At 41.6% G+C, this 18741-nt stretch overlaps 1 protein-coding gene across 1 annotated transcript in view; it reads left to right on the plus strand.

Moving 5' to 3' along the window:
* The window catches only part of afg2a (AFG2 AAA ATPase homolog A), a 125787-nt gene that overhangs the window by 20062 nt on the left and 86984 nt on the right, over positions 1-18741 (plus strand). Inside the window, exons 11-14 of the mRNA XM_008291100.1 lie at positions 1234-1391; positions 11852-12061; positions 16849-16902; positions 17221-17300. Of these exons, the coding sequence (XP_008289322.1) occupies positions 1234-1391; positions 11852-12061; positions 16849-16902; positions 17221-17300 (502 nt within the window). The remainder of the gene's footprint in view (positions 1-1233; positions 1392-11851; positions 12062-16848; positions 16903-17220; positions 17301-18741) is intronic.

An 18741-nucleotide genomic window follows, 5' to 3' on the forward strand; every position in this document is an offset into this window, starting at 1 on the left:
TTAAAACTCTATTAGACCAAGTTAGCTCCCTGTGCACTTCACTGATGCTTATAGCTGCGTTGCAAATGTGTGCAGATTTCTGTCATTACCTGTATGTCAAGCTTTCGCTATAATTTCTGGAAACTCTTTTGGGGAAAGCCGCAAACTCTTACTTAACCAAAACATGAAAATCGGAAAGAACTTCCTTTGCCGAGAACGTGCTTCAGAACGAGGTCTTTAATCAATATTCATTTCCCTCGGTGACATAGATAACAACTGCGGTTGTTGTAACAGAATGCCTATGGCTCCATCGCTTCGTTTGCGATTGTGGAAAAACTGGAAAGTGAAAAGGAAGTTCCCTCAGTGAATGCTGTTTAGCTTCCACTAAACAAGCCACTTGACCACAGCTGCTCGGAATCCAACAATGAACAAGCTTTTTATGGGTAAAAGACGTGTTTAATAACCTTTCCAGTTAATAATTACAATCTTTATGGGAAATTTTTCTTTAGAAATATGTGTTATATATCATTCATCACCTCACCATTTTGCAGCGCTGACTGTGCCCAGACCTTTTCTCCTTCAGATTAAGCTGCATTGACCTCTTTTGCAAGGAGAAACAAAGGCTTATTCTTGAAACTGACACATCCGTGTTTGTTTTGTTTTCTTCTTTTTATTCAGATGCAGACTGAAGGTATTCAAACCTTAAGCGCTTCAATTACACTTCCCTTCCCCTCGGCCTACTCTCTTTTCTCCTGAATAATACGGGCCCAATTATTTTCGCCGTCAAAAGAGGAATTAGTGTTCATTTTGAGACTGGCATTTGCTAGGTGTGTATCATCACAGCATGTACAAGCCTGAATGTTTAGAGCAGAAAGTTGGAATGGGTGAATATGGGTTTGGAATGAAAAACCCTCAAGCCACAACGACACTGGCATCGGTTCTTTAGGCACCAGTTTCAGATCCCTTTTTATGCCTCAAAACACAGCCTTTTATTTTCTAAATGATTCTTCTTTTCTGTAATATATGAGCTTGGATGTCATCTGCCAAAACCTTTTTTTTAAATACATAAACTTGGTTAAAAGTGCTGACTTTCTTCTATCTATTTAAGCAAAGAAAATTAAAAATGTTTGAGCTCTCAATTCGGCCTGTGTAAGCTAGCTGATGTTTATTTCCTTGAATAACTTTGAGGAAAAAATAGGTTTTTCTCTTCTGATCTAATGCAGCTTTTAACAGATGTAAATCCTCTCTATGCAGGTTTGCATGCACTGAGGCGAGCACTGGGAGGTTCCCATCAAGCAGCATCAGACCAGCAGCTGAAAGGGATGGTGACTGTCACTCTGCAGGACCTCCAGTGGGCCATGTCTGTTGTGAAGCCCAGCGCCATGAGGGAGGTTGCTATCGATGTCCCCAAGGTACAACAACCTCCCACAATCACCCCTCTTTCTCTCTTTCTTCCTCCTTCATCCACTCATGCTCTCGGCCTACTGGCACACGTTATTTCTCTCTCTTTTTTAAAACTGGTCTGACAGCCAGCAACATTACTCTGTTTTGTTTTGGTGGTGCGGTTGAAAATGTTGCAAAATTATTGTGTCACCTTGTAAGTCCGATGGATCCTACAACACAATGGACACATAAAGGTTTAAATGGACAATTACGGGAACATTCTTGCAAATGTAGTCGCCACTTTGTTTATGCCCTTTCCTGCAGTGCAAAGGTGCCTATTAGTAGTAGTAATATTAGTGTAGAGCATGTAGGGCAACCCACCAGACTGTGGAGATCCCCCCTGTAGAACCTCTTTCAGGACCATTTTCAGCAGACGAAAAAGTACCAACTCTGAGGTACGCACTTCTGAGCAGCAATGCTGTGTGAGTCTCAATTCTTATTATATAAACTCAGGGAGGACAAATGCAATTTTTCCACGCTCAATGTTCTCCTTGAGTAGCAGTCTTCTCGCCTTAAGCATCACCATTATAAATGGAGAACTCACCATATAGGCTAACATAGCAAACCCTTCTTGTTCTATTTACTACATGCTTATAGAACTGGACTTAGGTTCAGTAACTACTATTACTTGTTGTTTTGGTGCGCTGATGTCAGATCATTCGTCACAATGGAAACAAGAAGACTGAGGTAGCCATTCCTGTAAACAATCACCCCACCTCGTTCCTTCTTCCAAGTTCCTGCAGAAGAAAGCCAAAGTTTGACCAATTCCATCAGCTACAAACTCAGTAGCTGTATGTCCTCCAGAATGTCCAACCATTAAAGCAGAGACAATATGGGCACTAATACGATGGAAGAGGAATGGATTGTTCCTTTGGTTGAAATTCTGCTAAACCTTCTTCATTCCTGAAATAGTTGCTTGTCCCTTGGAACCATTCCTGCAGTGAAAACATGCAGCCAATGTGAATGGAGAGCTTGCTGCAGTTGGACTGGTCAGGGAGCAAAAGAAAAGATGAAAAACTGGAAGAACGGACGCTTTTTCAGGCCCAGCAATAATGGATGATATCGTTCCTGTATCTTGCCAGAATGTGTCCTTTGAAGAAAAAAATGCAGCTTGTCACGAGAAGGAAATGAGTTAGAAAAGTTTATTGGCATTTTCTAGAGAAGACATCCCAAAGTGCAGCGCAACTTGCGACAGAAGCAACAGAAATACATGCACAATAAATTTATTAGTAGAATAAACAAACAAACAAAAGTGCAGTCAACTGTCGAATTTATTTACTCTTGAATTTATTTGTAAAGGTGCATCCAAAAAAAAACTAGCCTGTAATAATACTGATATTTGGAATAGATGCTCTTTTGTGTTTGCATATTAAACCTAAAAAGAAAGTGGTCTTGAGTGATGCTAAGCCCAGGATGTAGTGATGGTGCCCCTGCAAGGTAGTGTCAGGGGAATTGTTTGGGTGGAACATTTGCATTGACAAGGCAAGTACAGTCATTAAAATGGCAACTTCAATAACAAAACCAAGCACGGCTGCTTAATTGCATCGTCAGTGTGTAGGTTGTTTCCTGTAACAGAGGTGATGTTCATGCAGGCAGTGGAAGGAGAGGAAAAAGCCATGTTAAATATGTGGTGGGAATGACAGACTTGTACTCAAAGTCTACATCCAGTGAGCAAAAAATAGCTAAATGCTGTGGTTGAAACACCACTATGGAGCAGTGAGAGTGAACCAGAACAATAAAGTTGTGGGCCATGGAGCTAAACCTGAAAGTAACCTGAAAGTCACCATAAAGTGAGTAAAGCTGAGCAGACCTGCAGATTAGGATGGCCATTCTCATTTTGTTCATCACAACAAGCAACCCCTTTCATTCTGTCACATTGTTACCTCAGTTACATTCCATGCATTATTATAAAAATATCTATTAGTGCCATCTTAAATCCAAAGTTAGAGAGCTTTATAGTTTAGGATTTGGATTTAAGTTGCACATCCAACCATGACAGAAAGCCAGAGTAAAGAAATCAACATTTGTGTTACATACAACACAATGCTGTAAAACAAAAAAACTTTGCAGCAGCATTATGATACACTTGCAACCAACAAACTAATGCTCTGTCAAAGTGATGAGGGATGTTACTCGACTGAAGAAAATACAAGATGATAGAAAAAAAATGAAGACGGTCGGGTTAATTTCCAACTGGAGCTGAGCACATGTCAGTGCTCAGGGGAAAATCATGCATGGAAGAAGAAAAATAAAAATCATTAAGCGGCACATGGATTGTAGAGATCCTCCCTTCACACGCCTGCCTGTTTTATGGCATCATTCTTAATGACACAGTCTGCGCTGGATCCCATGTTTGTAATCAGCATTAGTTGTGTCTCAGTTGCATTCAACCCTGTGATGTCCCTGAGAGGAAGCAGGCTGGTTTACATCATGCAGTCCTTGCTTCATTTAAAGCACAAACAAAATTTATTATCTAAACAGCATCTCCACCTATATTGCCGCAAGAAAAGGCTAAAAGCTCATCAACAGCCGCAGTGCCTTCTTTTTTTTTTTCTTCCTAATGCACATCCAGAAACCCCTTAACTACTCTTTGGACCACTGACCACTGAATCACCAGCACTTAAAAGATGGGGTCAGGCTGAGGAAGAGTGGAAATGACCCCGTGGCCATTTTACCCTCCGCTGCAATGAAGATGAATCACTTGCTCTTAGCGGATGGAAGGAGAAAGAGGGCGAAAAGGAGGGGAGGGGAGTGGAAGCCGGGATGAGAGGACAGTGGTGAGACTCCAGGATGTTTTGGAGTTTGCATGTGCAAGACATAACGGACAGGAAGAGGGCTAACATCATCCTCCACCGGTAATTGAAAGCAGATCGGGTCGCTGATGGTTCCTGCCAGCGACCAAAAAAAGAGAAAGAGAGGAGGAGAAGAAGAAACGTCCTTCCTATCCCTTCACCCCCACCCGCCTCCCCCTTTTCTTTCTGCAACACTCTGCACTGAGCTCACCCAGAGACATTCAGTCCTTGCGGCTGGTTCCTGGAAACAAGAGAGGAGTGAGTTTGAGTTTGGATTTTTTTTTTTTTTTATCCCCCTTGCACAGCTCAGCTGAAAGGCCAGCCGCAGAGCCCCGGACTTGATTATATCCACATGAGTGCAAACATTTGTTTCTAATCCATTTTATATAAGAAACTTCCAGTGGTGCCGGATGAATACATGCCTCGAGTTCCTCTGAAACCGTCTCAGATCACGTATCTGGAGATTTGATTTTTACAGATTGCGCCTCTCGATTTATGTTATATTTACATGTAAATCTATCAAAAGTTTGTTTTAACTCTTTGTTTTGTGACAAGACATTGTTCCTCATTTTGACATGTTCTCTGTTTACCCTGCAATGCTTCTTCTTTTTTTTTTTTTTTTTAAGTAATCATCCTTCACAGTGGAGTCTGGCTTTCATATTTTTATTTGGCAGCTGGATAACAAGCCCATTTATTCTTCCTTTTAAATGTACTCCTTGTCTCCCTTGAGTTTTTTGTCTGAGAAGTCCCCCACACCCTCCTTTCAGCCCCATCAAAGGGCCAGAGCCTGAGAGGCCCCTTGTAAAGTTCAGAAAACAACAGTAAAAGATAATAACTGGGTCTCGTACAAAAAGGAGGGAGGGAAGAAGGGGGGAAAAACACAGCACAGCGAGGTGTGAGTCAAAACATGGCCTTCTAATTCCACAGACGCTTCATTCGTGACAAAAAGCAGCTTACAATTAATGTAACTTTTTATTGTTTTTTCTCACAGTGACTCCATTAAGTCTGTGGAGGCAACCAAAAATGCATCAAAAAGGGGAAAGATCAGAGTTTACGGTTGTATATGTGATGGGAAGCGAGTGATTGATTTGTGTTCAGATGATTGGCATGTCTGAGGATGTGAGTGGTGAACTCAGAGGCTGGAGGCCTTTAAAGGCTTAGAGTGTGGGTCATGCTGAGCATTTCTTTCATTCACACTCCGTGGCTGATGGGTGGGGGTTTACTGGCTATATGATGAGGTAATAGGAAGGTGTCTACTATGAGGTACAACCAAGGAGTTCAGACTATGCCTATAAAAATCAAAAACCTGTACCCATTTAAATCGTCCCACCATCCGCTTCAGAGTTGTCTCCCTGTGCAGCAACACAGCGCTCCTGCCATGTTTGGAATGCTCCCTTTAAGGCCTGTTATGTAAGCGTTAGTCTGACTCACTAAATCTAGACTTCGGGTGTAAGCCTGCCATTTCCGCTGTGCATTTCAGGCAGCTTCTCCATGTTACCATTCTCAAAATCCCATTTGTTCGGGGAAACGACAACAACGACCTCAACAGCAGCAACCAGCATGCTGACAATTTCAAGTTTTAACAAAGATTTGAATTGTGCAAGAAGGCAGCCCAGCTTGTTTGTTTTATTCAGTGAATCAGACATTCTAGTCACAGTTCTTACCTCTCGGCATGTAGATGTTACACCAAAGCAATTCCCCCATCACTCTTTACAAGGGCACAGTCACTGCATCCTGAGCTTAGCACCGCCCAGGAAAATTGTGATCGGTTTGAAGCAATACAAACATGCAAGATAATTTATTAACCCTTTAGCAGAATGACAACGAGCTATGTGAGGTGATGTAAGCATGTCAAGCATCTGTAATGGCTGCTGAATCTCCTCCACCGTGTCCAAATGGTGACCCCCTCCACTTCAATTTCACAGTTCACGACCACGTGACTGAAAAAAACAAGAGCATGCTGTTTGAGCACTCCTGACCTGATGCACCTCTTCCAGTCTGTGGAGGTTTGGGTTCTTCCACTGTGAAAACTTGGTCGGAGTCACATACCCACCTCTAGTCACCAGTGATGATCCACCACATGAAGGTCGGCTCGTGCTCTCTTGCTTTAATTTGAGGTCCATGCTGGAGTCACAAATGTGCACCTGCCAGTGGTCACAAAAACCTGTGTAACTGGTTCTGCTTTTGGTAACGCGACGTCACACAGAATCCAGGTTCGTGCCAGTTACTGCGTACACATGACGCTCGTGTGTGACCATAATGTGCTCCATGTGCCTGCACCAGGGACAGTCCTTAAACTCTTCATCACTTTCCCAACACATAGAATCAATTCATAAAATACTGGGTGAGCTGCAATGTTACAAATCAAACTTTTTTTTCTATGCAACCCGCAACATAAACTCATTTTAGTCCAACGTGACAGTCAAATTGTCAAAGTTCTATGTATATGAACTTTCTTTGTTATACTAATGCAATAGAACATTTTTTTTTCTTTGCTTTTTGTGCACTTGCTAAAATTTCAGGGATTTAAAATGTTGACCACTGAATTAATTCAAATCTTGGACAAATTCTAAAAACTTCTGATACTGTATATTTGGACATGACAAACAAACTCACCTCAGGACCAACTTAATTACTTACTCCAGCGCTTTTGATCCAGTTTAACTGCAGCATGAACTGGCTCAGTTGTCACTGAGCAGCAAATGCTCGAGCGTTTTACTTTGAGTGCTTTCAGAAATCCCAAATCGTGCTGGCGTAAGTCTATCTACGCTGAGCTGTGGATGTCATGTCAGCTGATGCTTCCGAGGTCACGAACCGTTAAGCTCAGTGTGTTTGAGGCTGTGTGAGGATCAGTGCAGTTCTTCAGAGGCCTCATAAATTAGAAGCTCAAACTTCCTGGAAAATTGCTACTTTCTACATAACATTAAATCTTCACTGGTGACCTAATGCTGCACTCGTAGATGTGAATAGTAAGTTCAACCAATGAAGCTATCACAAATGTTTGGGCCGTCCCACCTCCCTACCCTTCTTGTCTTTCTCAACATATCTGATGTCCCATTGATTTATACTTGAGATTTATCCCTTACAGTCCAGTGTTCCTCACACGACACACCCGTTAAACATCGCGATGCGTCACAAACTAATGATTTTGTTTCGGTATGAAAGCAGTGACTGCAGCAGCATGATAAAACAAAAGCAAGAGTTGAGACATTTGTTGTTTAAAATGTGCCTCTTCAAGTAAAACTAGTGTCAGTATCATTCCAGAGTTACTTTGTTTGCCATTATTTTCTTATACATTTACAAAGAATCATCATTTGCGACTGCAGCTATGTTCGTTAAACCTCTTTTTGTTCGTCTTCTGAACCCTTTTTTCTTTGCTTTTCCATTTTCTTCGTGCATCTCTTTACTCACCTTTATCGTGGTCACCTGTTTGCTCTATTTCTCTATTAGCTCGTTTTACGGCTGCTTTTATCTCCCTCTTCTCTTTATTTCATTTCATTCCTCTCCAGGCCTTCGAGCGAGCGTTTTTGTTCGCTCGCCTGCTTCCGGCCTATCTCCTCATCTCTGCAGCACTCTCCTCTCTCCCCTCCGTTCGTCCGTTTCTCTCCCTCGCTCAGCGCTGTCCATAAATTGTTCGGTATTTACAGTATGTGGCCAGACGCCAGGTTTCCATTAGGTGCTTCGTTCCCCGGAGACGGCGCCGGTGGCCTGGGATGTGTTACCTCTGGATGGAGAGGCGGGGGAGGTGGGGGGGGGGAGAATCAGCATGATGTGAGGAGAGAGGAGGAAGTCAAAAAGAGGGGAAGGGAGAGAGGGGAAAGCAACAGTATTTAAGGCAGAGAGCAGGAGATGGGGTGATAGTGTGAGGGTCAAGTGATGAAAGAAAGAAACTTCAGTCGAGATAAGACCATGAAAGAGAAAGAAAAGATCGGAAGGTGGATAGTTTTGCACTTATTGAAAGTCACAGGGTTGCTGTTGTCTTTTTTCAGTAACCTGATTAAAGCTGCGCCTACGGATTGCTTTGATTGTTGGTTACTCTCTTGATTGTAAATTTTTATTGACTGCTTAAGCATGTGGGCTGCAAGGTGGCTCGGTGGTTAGCACCATTGCCTCACATCTAGAAGGTCGCCGGTTTGCGTCCCAGTGAGGACACCCGGGATTTTTCTGCGTGGAGTTCACATGGTCTCCCCGTGCAGCGTGGGTTCTCTCCGGGTTCTCCAACTTCCTCCCACACAGTCCAAAAACATGTTGAGATTAATTGGTGGTTCTAAATTGTCCGTAGGTGTGAATGTGAGACATGGTGGAGACTGGTGACCTGTCCAGGGTGTCCCCTGCCTTCACCCTGAGTCAGCTGGGATAGGCTCCAGCCCCCCCGCGACCCTAGTGAGGATTAAGCGGTGTATAGATAATGGATGGATGGATGAAGAATGTAGTCTAGAAAATGCCAAAATGAATGATGAACAGTAAAAAACACAAGATCTCAGAGCTGTGCTATCTTGTACATCTCATCCAACAATCCAAAATCTCCTCATTTGTAGTGTAAAGCCACTGGATAGTGGATTTGTGGGACAAGTACTCTTTTTTTAGGGAGTAAAAATACACTGACATTGATATATTGAAAGATATTTCAGGGCCAATACCAATTATCGGTAATAAAGATATACATTAAACCGTATTTATTGGTAACATGTGATAGCAGGAAACCAGCCATTCATAGCTTGTTTTTTTTTTTTAAATAATAGTGATTACTATAGCTGAAAATGTGCATAGAAACCTTAAATTAAGTATCTATGATGGCGGCGTGCAGATGGAGGCTCAGAGCTCTCCCTTTCGGTGCTTTTTTGTTTGTTTATGTACGTCTTTTTTATTACTTCAACCACGATGTGTCGCAAACATCGTCTACAGCCGACAAGACCTCCTCTTACTGGGAACAATACTAAACTGCACACCTCATCTTTTTTTAAATTTAAATTTGTGTGTTTATAACGATTTATTAGCAGTCACTTTATCTTTTATATATCTCTGTTTTTACATCTTTGCACATAGTTTTGTTTGTTTAAAATTGCTATTTTGCACTGAACAGGATTGTGCTCAATTTCATTGTACTTTTTGTCTTATGACATTAAAGATTCAGATTCTGATAAATGTCATAAATGACAAAACAATCCTCTTAGATAGAGCCTTAGCCTAGCACCATTAGCAAAATTAATTTTGGACAACAACAAGTGAATTATTCAGGCATTATCAGAGAAAGTAGGCGTGCTTGTGTAGGACTGCGGTGTTTATCACATCTTTGTTGTGGTGTGTTAGCAGTGTACTAAAAAAGAAAATTTTGGGGCTATTGATCATTACCTGTCTAGCCATGGTTTTCAGAAAACAGTTAACAAGTTGCCACGTAGACACCACTTGGCTTTGTGACACAGTTTGCTCAGCTGTGATGCATACTCTGCTACATGTACTGCAGACATTGCTAAGAGCCACCAGCGCTGCTCTGCTGGACAAACTATGTGATGACGCATTTTTTAAATTAGTCCAAGTAAAAAAATAAAATAAAATAAATTCACATCATATTCTTCATACACTGAGGCACGTTTTCTTTTTGCAATCTGGACACTGGTGAATTCAGTTTTTTTCTCAGGTGGATTTCTTGAAGACAAAGAATATTTGACAATAGACATGGAATTAAGTTCCTAATCATTTTTATGTGCACGTGAGGAAGACTTCAGACTGAGAAAGTGTCATTTTTTTCTGTCCTGTCAGTCGAATGTGTCTGTGAAACACACATGCAAGGAACAAACAAAACCTTAAGAAGTGCTGTCTTGTACGATAAAATAAGTATTCCACGGTTCTAAGACAACTAAACAAGGTCAGGAGAGAAATGTGATTACTGACCTGCTGCGTGTGAATGCAGATTTCACAGTCACCAGGCTACTACAGGGCATGTAAACACACTGTAAGACTTGAAAAACCTGATTTCTCTCTTTTGTGAATGTAATCAGAGAAAGCCAAGTGTGGGAGGACAGAAAAGCAGTGCAGTAGGTAGAGATAAGAGCAATAACAAACAGGGGGGATGGAGAGGGTATGAAAGTAGATCAGAAAGGAGATAGAGGAGGAAAGAGGGCACGACTGGGGAGATGTAGGGGTGGAGATAACAAAAGAGATGAGCAGAGCTGAAAAGTAAGGAAGGGAAGAACGAGGGAATGGGTAATGAAGAAAGAGACAGGAAGGATGAAAAGGAGGCTTTAGAGGGTTTTGGATGAGGGCTTCTCCTCCTTATCTGCTTTATCTCCTCCGGTTGTTCACTGCCGGACTTTCTCCCTCCCTTCCTCCCTGCTCCCATCTGTCAGACAGACAGCTGTTGGCAGACTCTCTGTTGTTGTTCACTCACAGTCCAGAGTCTCCCTGATTCAACCCAATCCCTCCGTTCCTCCATCGCCTTCCAAATATGCTTTTATATTTCACTTCTGTCCTCTCCGCCCGACCCCCGTCATCAGTCTGGAAGAACTTGACAGTCTTTGGGATTTACTCTTGTGGTCAGAGAGTTAAAAAGGTCCTCCCACAGGTTACACGAGAACATCAGTGACATCAGCGTGCAATCAGTTTGTTTGGCCTGTTGCACTTATTGTTGGCGATGTGTTTGTGTTCGAGCGGCCACAGATTAAGACTGTATGATACTTGAGAAGAACTGAGCATATTGGACCGATGGTTATTATTTATTAGAGCTTGGCCGCTCATTGTTGTCCACTTCCAGTAGAATACATATGCACTTTGCCTGATTGCATGTTATTGTGTGAATGATTTATAGGACTAAACCTGATGCAATTTAATACAACATTTTGATTGGATTCCAGACAGGGCTGCACTCGTCTACATCTGCTTCTGCTAATAGTACGTCTTGCTGTTTTTCTTCTTCTTGTATTTCAGTGCTTTAACAACTACTACTTTTTTTAAGAGTACATTTTCTTCTTCTACTACTGTGCACTGGCAAAAACCACAAAAATAATTAAAAATCCTTCATAAATCTGTAGAAAATTTTGGCAACAAATGTGCCAGAAACGTTGTGTTAAAAATGGTCAAAAACTATAAAAACAGTGAATACAACTGCAAACATATTTTGATGTTTTTAGTTGATTTTTAAAGTAGCTGTTTGTAATTTCACAAAAAAATGAAATAACAGTACAATTACAGTTGAACTGTAAAATTACATATTCATTTTTTCCCTCTGCTCCTTTACTGATGCTCCTACTCCTTGTATTCCCTCTTTTGTCTTTTATCATTATTATTACCTTTAATCCGTGTTTCTGTGTGCATAGAGGGGGCTGTAAGGTGGCTCAGTGGTTAGCACTGTTGCCTCGCAGCAAGAAGGTCGCCGGTTCGCGTCCCGGTGAGGACACCCGGGATCTTTCTACGTGGAGTTTGCATGTTCTCTCTGTGCAGCGTGGGTTCTCTCCAGGTTCTCCGGCTTCCTCCCACACAGTCCAAAAACATGTTGAGGTTAATTGGTGATTCTAAATTGTCCGCAGGTGGGAATGTGAGTGTGCTTGGTTGTCTGTCTCTAAGTGTAGCCCTGTGATAGACTAAACAAAAAACTAAGAAAGAACATTTATTGATTGTTTTACCCCATCCCCTCCTTCCAGGTGCGCTGGTCAGATGTTGGCGGAATGGAGGAGGTGAAGCTAAAGCTGAAGCAGGCCGTGGAGTGGCCCCTGAGGCACCCCGAGGCCTTCACCCGCATGGGGATCCAGCCGCCTAAGGGAGTCCTGCTCTACGGGCCGCCGGGCTGCTCCAAGACCATGATAGCCAAGGCTCTGGCTAATGAAAGTGGGCTCAACTTTTTGGCCATTAAAGTGAGTTCTCGTTGAATCATAATTTATTTATTTCAGAGAAGTCTCCTTTGTTGTCGTTGTCTAGACACGATTTGAAATGATTATATTGCTTTCCCTGGTGGGCAGTGAGAGATAGGGTAAAATCCAAGAAGGCACTGGCCAAAAACTTATTGTTCTCTGCTTTAATACATAAATATGAACAAATAATGTTTTACAGATGTGCCTCTTCATATCATACTCTGGGTTGAGTGCCCTGCCAAAACACTGCATATGAGTCAGCCATTAGTCTGATGAATGATGATTTGTTGATTCGATCTCATCTCACAGTCGAGCTCAAACCTTTGTAAGTCAACGTTGTTTATGTAAATTGCATTGCACTTCCCCCCAGAATTAACTAATAACCATCTAAAGGAAGTTGGTGTGATATAAACACACACTTCTGTCATGTCCATATAAAGAGGGGAAGAAGACAAAACGTTATGTGTGTGATGTTGTTTCTAGAAAAGGGCAGAAAGATTGAACAGTTCTTAACATACAGTTTTCTTGTTTACGTCAGACAGACAATCGCATTCCCCACTACAGTTTTATATAACAGTACCCTGTCAGTTTGTAATTATATGCACACTTCCCCAAAATTCTGCAAATTTGGCAAGTGTGGAGACTTTGACATCATCAATTTAGCACAATGCTGTTTGGGGTACGTAATGACTGGTTGACTAGAGGGATGTAAGAGGTTAGTGTACATCTAATATATTACACACAAAACAGATGCGGATTACGTTCATATGAATATGACATCAAACTCACCACTGCACTTGATTGGGTCCCCAGCGATCAACGGTTTTCGAGAAAAGCAAAGAACAATCATACAGAGGTTCCTTCGTTTAGTTGTGAGGTATCGCGTGTTGAGGTAGTGGTGGCGATGTTTCCCCGTTGACCCGAAGGCGGTCAGCTTCCTCTGCAGAGAGCTTCCTCGACTGGCCTTTGACCCCGTGTTTGTCCCCTCTCATTCATCACCCTATCTTCTCTGCCACCCCCACTGTCACCCCCTCGTCTCGTCCCCCCTCCATCCAGGCCTGGTTGACGGAAATTGATTGATTAGCTTGTTGAACTGTTGATCAGTAAATGTTTTTTTAAAAAAAAAGAAAGAAAGAAAACATTGCCATACAAGACAGGAAGCTAAGACAGAAGCTCTCAACTGGTACCATTAAGCCAGCAGGTGATGCTGGTGTGAATTACAACTTTTTTTTTTTTCTTTTTAATTCACTAGTATGATATTGTGTTGTTAACACCGAGTGAGTGAGGAGGGTCTCTTCAAATGCATAGAAACTGTTCTACTTCAATCCCAGAATCAACCTGCAATTTGCTTTAAAGTTAAAACGTCAAACAACTTTAGAATCACCCTAATTTTCTGTCCACCGTCATCGGTAAACAAACACAATGTGTAATGCCCCACTATAAATACCTAATTAATCTGAATTCCATCAATGCTGCAATTAGGATTATTTAATTAATCCTGGGAAAGTTCAGAAGCAAATAAATTTACTGGAGCTATCATATATCCTAGATAAACAATTTAACAGTTTTATGCCTTTGGTATTACATTTTAGAGCTCAACAGAATAGTTAATTGTTCAGAGAATAAGCTCCTTTACAGGTATCGTCTTGTTTTCAAATGGATCCTGACAAGACATGCGCATTTAGTAGCTGGATTTCAAAATGTTTTCACTCAGACTCTCTTATCTTAGAGAGTCTGTGTAGTGTTTGATATAAGGGTTGATAAAAAAAAAAAAAAAAAGAGTTGTACTTTAATCTTGTCCGACAAGTTTTAAGTCATCACAAAGAGAATGTGCTCGAGGAAAAAAGTGAAAAACATCCTGTCCCTCCTGCTAAAAAGTCACTCTCCACCATCTGCAATAACAGTATCAGGTTTTTCCAGTGCAGCGGTTGCTTTGACATAGATACGTTATCCAGATTTAAATGTGGATACTTTAAGGCTCAGCCTGTTTCCTCTGTGTGAAAAAGCCCTATTATCATCTTGTCAATTTCAGTTTCCTCCCACTGCAGCCACTCAAACACACTCACATCCGCAGATGCATACGTGCACACACACACACACACACACACACACACACACACACACACACAACTCGTATCTCTACAGCGTCAATGGTTTTCAAACTCACCATGTCCAGCCCTCGGCCCTGCCACAGAGAGAGGAACCTGGGATTAATGAGTCAACCTCCACACTTACGGCAGGAGACAAAAGGGCTGGGAGTTAAGTGTCGTCTCCTCCGTCAGCGGCGAGGTGTTGAAAGGGTGGATTGCAGTGGAGGAAGTCCTTCTGAGGGTTGAGTGGATGTTTATCTGCTCTGTGCAAGGGAGAGACGAGGGAGAAAAGAGCTAGAAAGTTAGAAGAAGTAGCGGGTATAAGGGGTTTGGTTAGGGGTAAAATGAGTGGTGGTGGTGGTGTCAGTAGTATTAGGTGGAGTTGTAAAGGCAGAGGTTTTTGTGGGAGTATTTGTAGACACACTGTCCACACTAAGCTGGATTAATCTGACAATTCGAGTATGAAAACAACCTGCATCCACAAGTTACCCATCCACACTGATATGCTTAAACTAAAAACCTGCTTTATCTCTTCTCTGTTGTCCATTTATTATTGGTGGCAAACAGTAAACCATGCTACACAGTAAATGATTGGATGAACAGACTGGTTATTACGGCAAGAATCGACCAAAATGAACGTAATATATAATGATCACAGCATTAAAACAACACACAGGTGAAGTGAATGACATTAATCATATTTACAGAATGCATTACTTTGGCACGTACCACCTAGCTCCACCCAAATGTGTGTCAGATTTTGCACATCACCATATGGCAATGACACTCCCCTTCAACAGCGGCCTCTCCCAGCAGGTCAGTGATCACTGTCATACAACAACAAATGAGAGCCTAAGGCATTAACCCAGCCTCCAAACGCCCACATCCCAATTCGATCAAGCACCTGCGAGATGTAGGCAAAAGTGGAATAGAAGAAATATCTTCTCAAGCTTACCTGCTTTAGTGTAGATGTGGTCTCAGTAGCAGTAAGTGTCTTGAGCTGTGTGTGATCAGGTAGTAGTAACTGTCTTCTAGTTGGAGGGAATTGCAGCTAAATAGAAATGATGCACTTATTTATATGCACTTAGAAAATAGCTAAGATGGCGGCGCGCATAGGTGCAGCGGCTCACGGCTCTCCTTTTTTCTTAATCTCATTGTACTTGTGTATAGTGACAATAAAGGCATTCTATTCTATTCTATTCTATTATTTGATAGTGTCAGCGAAGTGGTAGAAAAACCTTGACTAATCTTGTTACGAGCCTTGCACACAAAATGTTGCTGAAGTTGTGCTTAGTTTTGGTTGTAAACCTTCGATTTTGCGTGTGAGAATATGCCGACATTGGACTTTATTTGATTTGTTGAAATAGTGATCACAGTACGAGGAGCACTGTTGGTCAGACAAGCAAGTCTGTATGCAGTCCTTCGTGAAGTTCTCACGCTGCATTATCGCCGTGTTTCACCGTGTTCCTCTTTTTAATCTCCAAAGACGCGACAGAGGAGCAGCTGCTTTTGTGGTCTTTGAGATTGTTACCTCTGAGTTTAAACAGCTACACAAACAGAACTGCAGGTTATACTTTCTAAAAAATGAAACAAAAGAACAATTAAAAAAAAAAACAGGAATTATTCGTCATAAGAGTCCTGATAATTATGAGGATCAATGCTCAAAAGCAGATATGTTAAACTCAGCGTCAGCCATCCTCTCCAGAGATGCTTTAGTTCAGTATAACTGTTTTACAGAGAATCGAAATATATTACTGTGACTTCATTATTAGTTCATTCAATTTCATTTATATAGTCTCAATTCACAACATACAGTTGAAACCAGAAGTTTACATACGCCGTATAAAAAGACATAAAACCTTTTTTATCTCACTGTCTAACATTAAATCAGACTAAACCTTTCCTGTTTTAGGTCAGTTAGGATTACCAAAATTATTTATATTTGCTAAATGTCAGAATAATGAGAGAGAATTTTTTATGACTTTCTTTAAAGTCAAAAGTTTACATACACTAAGATTGCTATTCCTTCACACTATTTGGGAAAGCCCAGATGATGATGTCATGGCTTTGGAAGCTTTCGATAGGTTAATTGATAACATTTGAGTTAATTGGAGTTTTGGAGTGGCCATGACAAAGCCCTGATCTCAATCCTGTAGGAAATTTGTGGGCAGAGCTGAAAAGATGTGTGGAGCAAGGCGGCTTACAAACCTGACTCAGTTACATCAGTCCTGTCAGGAGGAATGGACCAGAATTCATCAAACTATTGAGAGAAGCTTGTGGAAGGAAACCCAAAACGTTTGACCCAAGTCATACAGTTTAAAGGCAACGCTACCAAATACTAAGGAAATGTATGTAAACTTCTGACTTTGAAGAAAGTAGTAAAAAATTCTCTCTCTCATTATTCAGTTGTTTAGCAAATAGAAATAATTTTGGTAATCCTAACTGACCTAAAAGCGGAGAAGCTTAGTCACATTTAATGTCAGATAGTGAGAAAAAAACGTGTATGTAAACTTCTGGTTTCAACTGTAAGTCATCTCAGGGCATTTCACATAACAAGGTCAAGACCTTCTGATATTTTATTACAGAGAGAAACCCAACACATCCAGTAATTCCTATGATTTGAGCAAGCGCTCTGCAACAGTGAGAATGTCACATTATCGAGCGTATCTTAAATATCATTTATACTTCTCATGCTTTCAGGGTCCAGAATTACTGAGCAAGTATGTTGGGGAGTCTGAACGGGCTGTGAGAGAGGTACGTGACTTCCCTACACCTGATTATTACAATGAATTGCTTGTGATGATCTGTTAAAAATACTGTTATTATGTCAGCGGAAAGTTATTTATACTCACATTCTTTCTTGGACACTTTATCCTTGCCAAGCTAAAGTGTTACAATCGTGCGGCCCGAAATGCTCCTAGTTGTTTATGTAATGAAAGGATGACCTGAGGTGTAATTTATGTGGATAATGACCGCTGTATTTCCTCTGTGTGTTTGTGCACACTTCTGGTTGAGAATGATTCATTGGTCCTGTAAAAGATTTGTCCTGTTTTCTTCTATTGTTGCTTGCAGGTGTTTCGGAAGGCGAGGGCCGTCGCTCCCTCCATCGTCTTCTTCGATGAGATTGATGCTCTCGCCAGCGAAAGAGGAAGGTACGCTGTGTTTCTTTTCTTAATGAGGCCTGAAAATAGGAAAAAAGATGCCAAGATACTGCTGTCAGACAACTCCTTCCCATGTGATAATTTTGCATTTCCTCCCTCACAGCTCCATGAGTAATTGTTCACTGCTGAGTAGTGCTAGTGTCCGGCACTATATTCAGGACTGTGGTCGGTCATTGTCCAGCGATGACAAATGCACTGTCATCGTTGCGGTCTGCTTTAATTTAGCGGCTGTAGCCTTCTGTTCACACAATTCTCGCAATGATTCATATATGATGGATGGAGCAAACATCCCAAAAAGTATGCATGACTGCGCTATCAAAGCCAGCCACTCAGTTCCCATGGTGTCTCCTCAGTCTTTTGTGGCTTTTCACTACCGGCGAACACAGAACACAGTCTTGTCCGGAGGCGCTTTAGTAGGATGGCACTGGGAACATCTGTGGCTTAAAGGAAGGAGGACGAGGGGGGGGCAGACAGAGGACACAGACCGGAGGCGCACAAACACTTCATTGTGCCCTTCCACGGCAGATGGAGAAGGCCAAATATGCAGCATGCTTCCTGGTAAACCAGTCGATGAAACTAAATGTTGTAGGAAGGAGCACAGCAAGGCCAAACGGCCGTCTTTATACCTCTTTTTAAGGGAGCCCTTGGTCAAATGTGTCAAATTCTGTACTGCACCGAGCACGCAGCATATTTTGAAACCTCTGTGTTTGTCAAAGTGTTCCTGCTCATGAAGTCTGATAATTAAAATCAGGTTTAATATGGGAATTTCTGTAATTTTTTTATGCTATACCAGCCCATCTTTTTGTATTAGAAATGCCACCATTCATTTAATTGTCACTGTGCTGGTTTTCTGAACAGAAATATTTGTTTTTTTAATCACAATAATAAATAGTACCAGTCGGGGTTTAATTAATTAATTTGCAGCATTGATAAATTGACTGATTTTAGGTCAATTCAATACATTGCCGTGCAAACTAATCATTAAATTCAATTTCTTCATATTTAAAGTTTGGAAACTCTCCACAGTATTTAAGTCGAAACTACTTTCTTCTCTGTCAGGACTGGACCTGGTGCTACAATTGTAACTGCTTACGTTGATACTGTCCGTCCACTCATACTTTAGCTATACCTGCTTTGTCCTGCGGATGTTGTGAGGTGCGTCACGGCAACCCTTTCCCAAACGGAAGACTCCTTCATATGCAGCTAAGAAATGTAGCCTTCTGTTTCACAGAGCATGAAGGATCCACCTGTTGGATCCAAAGATTCATCGCACAGCGGTGATGATTAGATTTTGAAGCAATGAAACCGAGGAGTTCACTTTTCAATCTTAGCACTGGGTTTCAACCTAAACAGCTAATGATACAAAAGTTAAACATGTACTCCTCCTGTTGTCAAGAGTACTGGGCGACATGTTTGTGGGAAAAGCTGGTGA

This window comes from Stegastes partitus, unplaced genomic scaffold, assembly GCF_000690725.1.
Source record: "Stegastes partitus isolate 25-593 unplaced genomic scaffold, Stegastes_partitus-1.0.2 Scaffold16, whole genome shotgun sequence".
Taxonomy (NCBI): Eukaryota; Metazoa; Chordata; class Actinopteri; family Pomacentridae; genus Stegastes; species Stegastes partitus.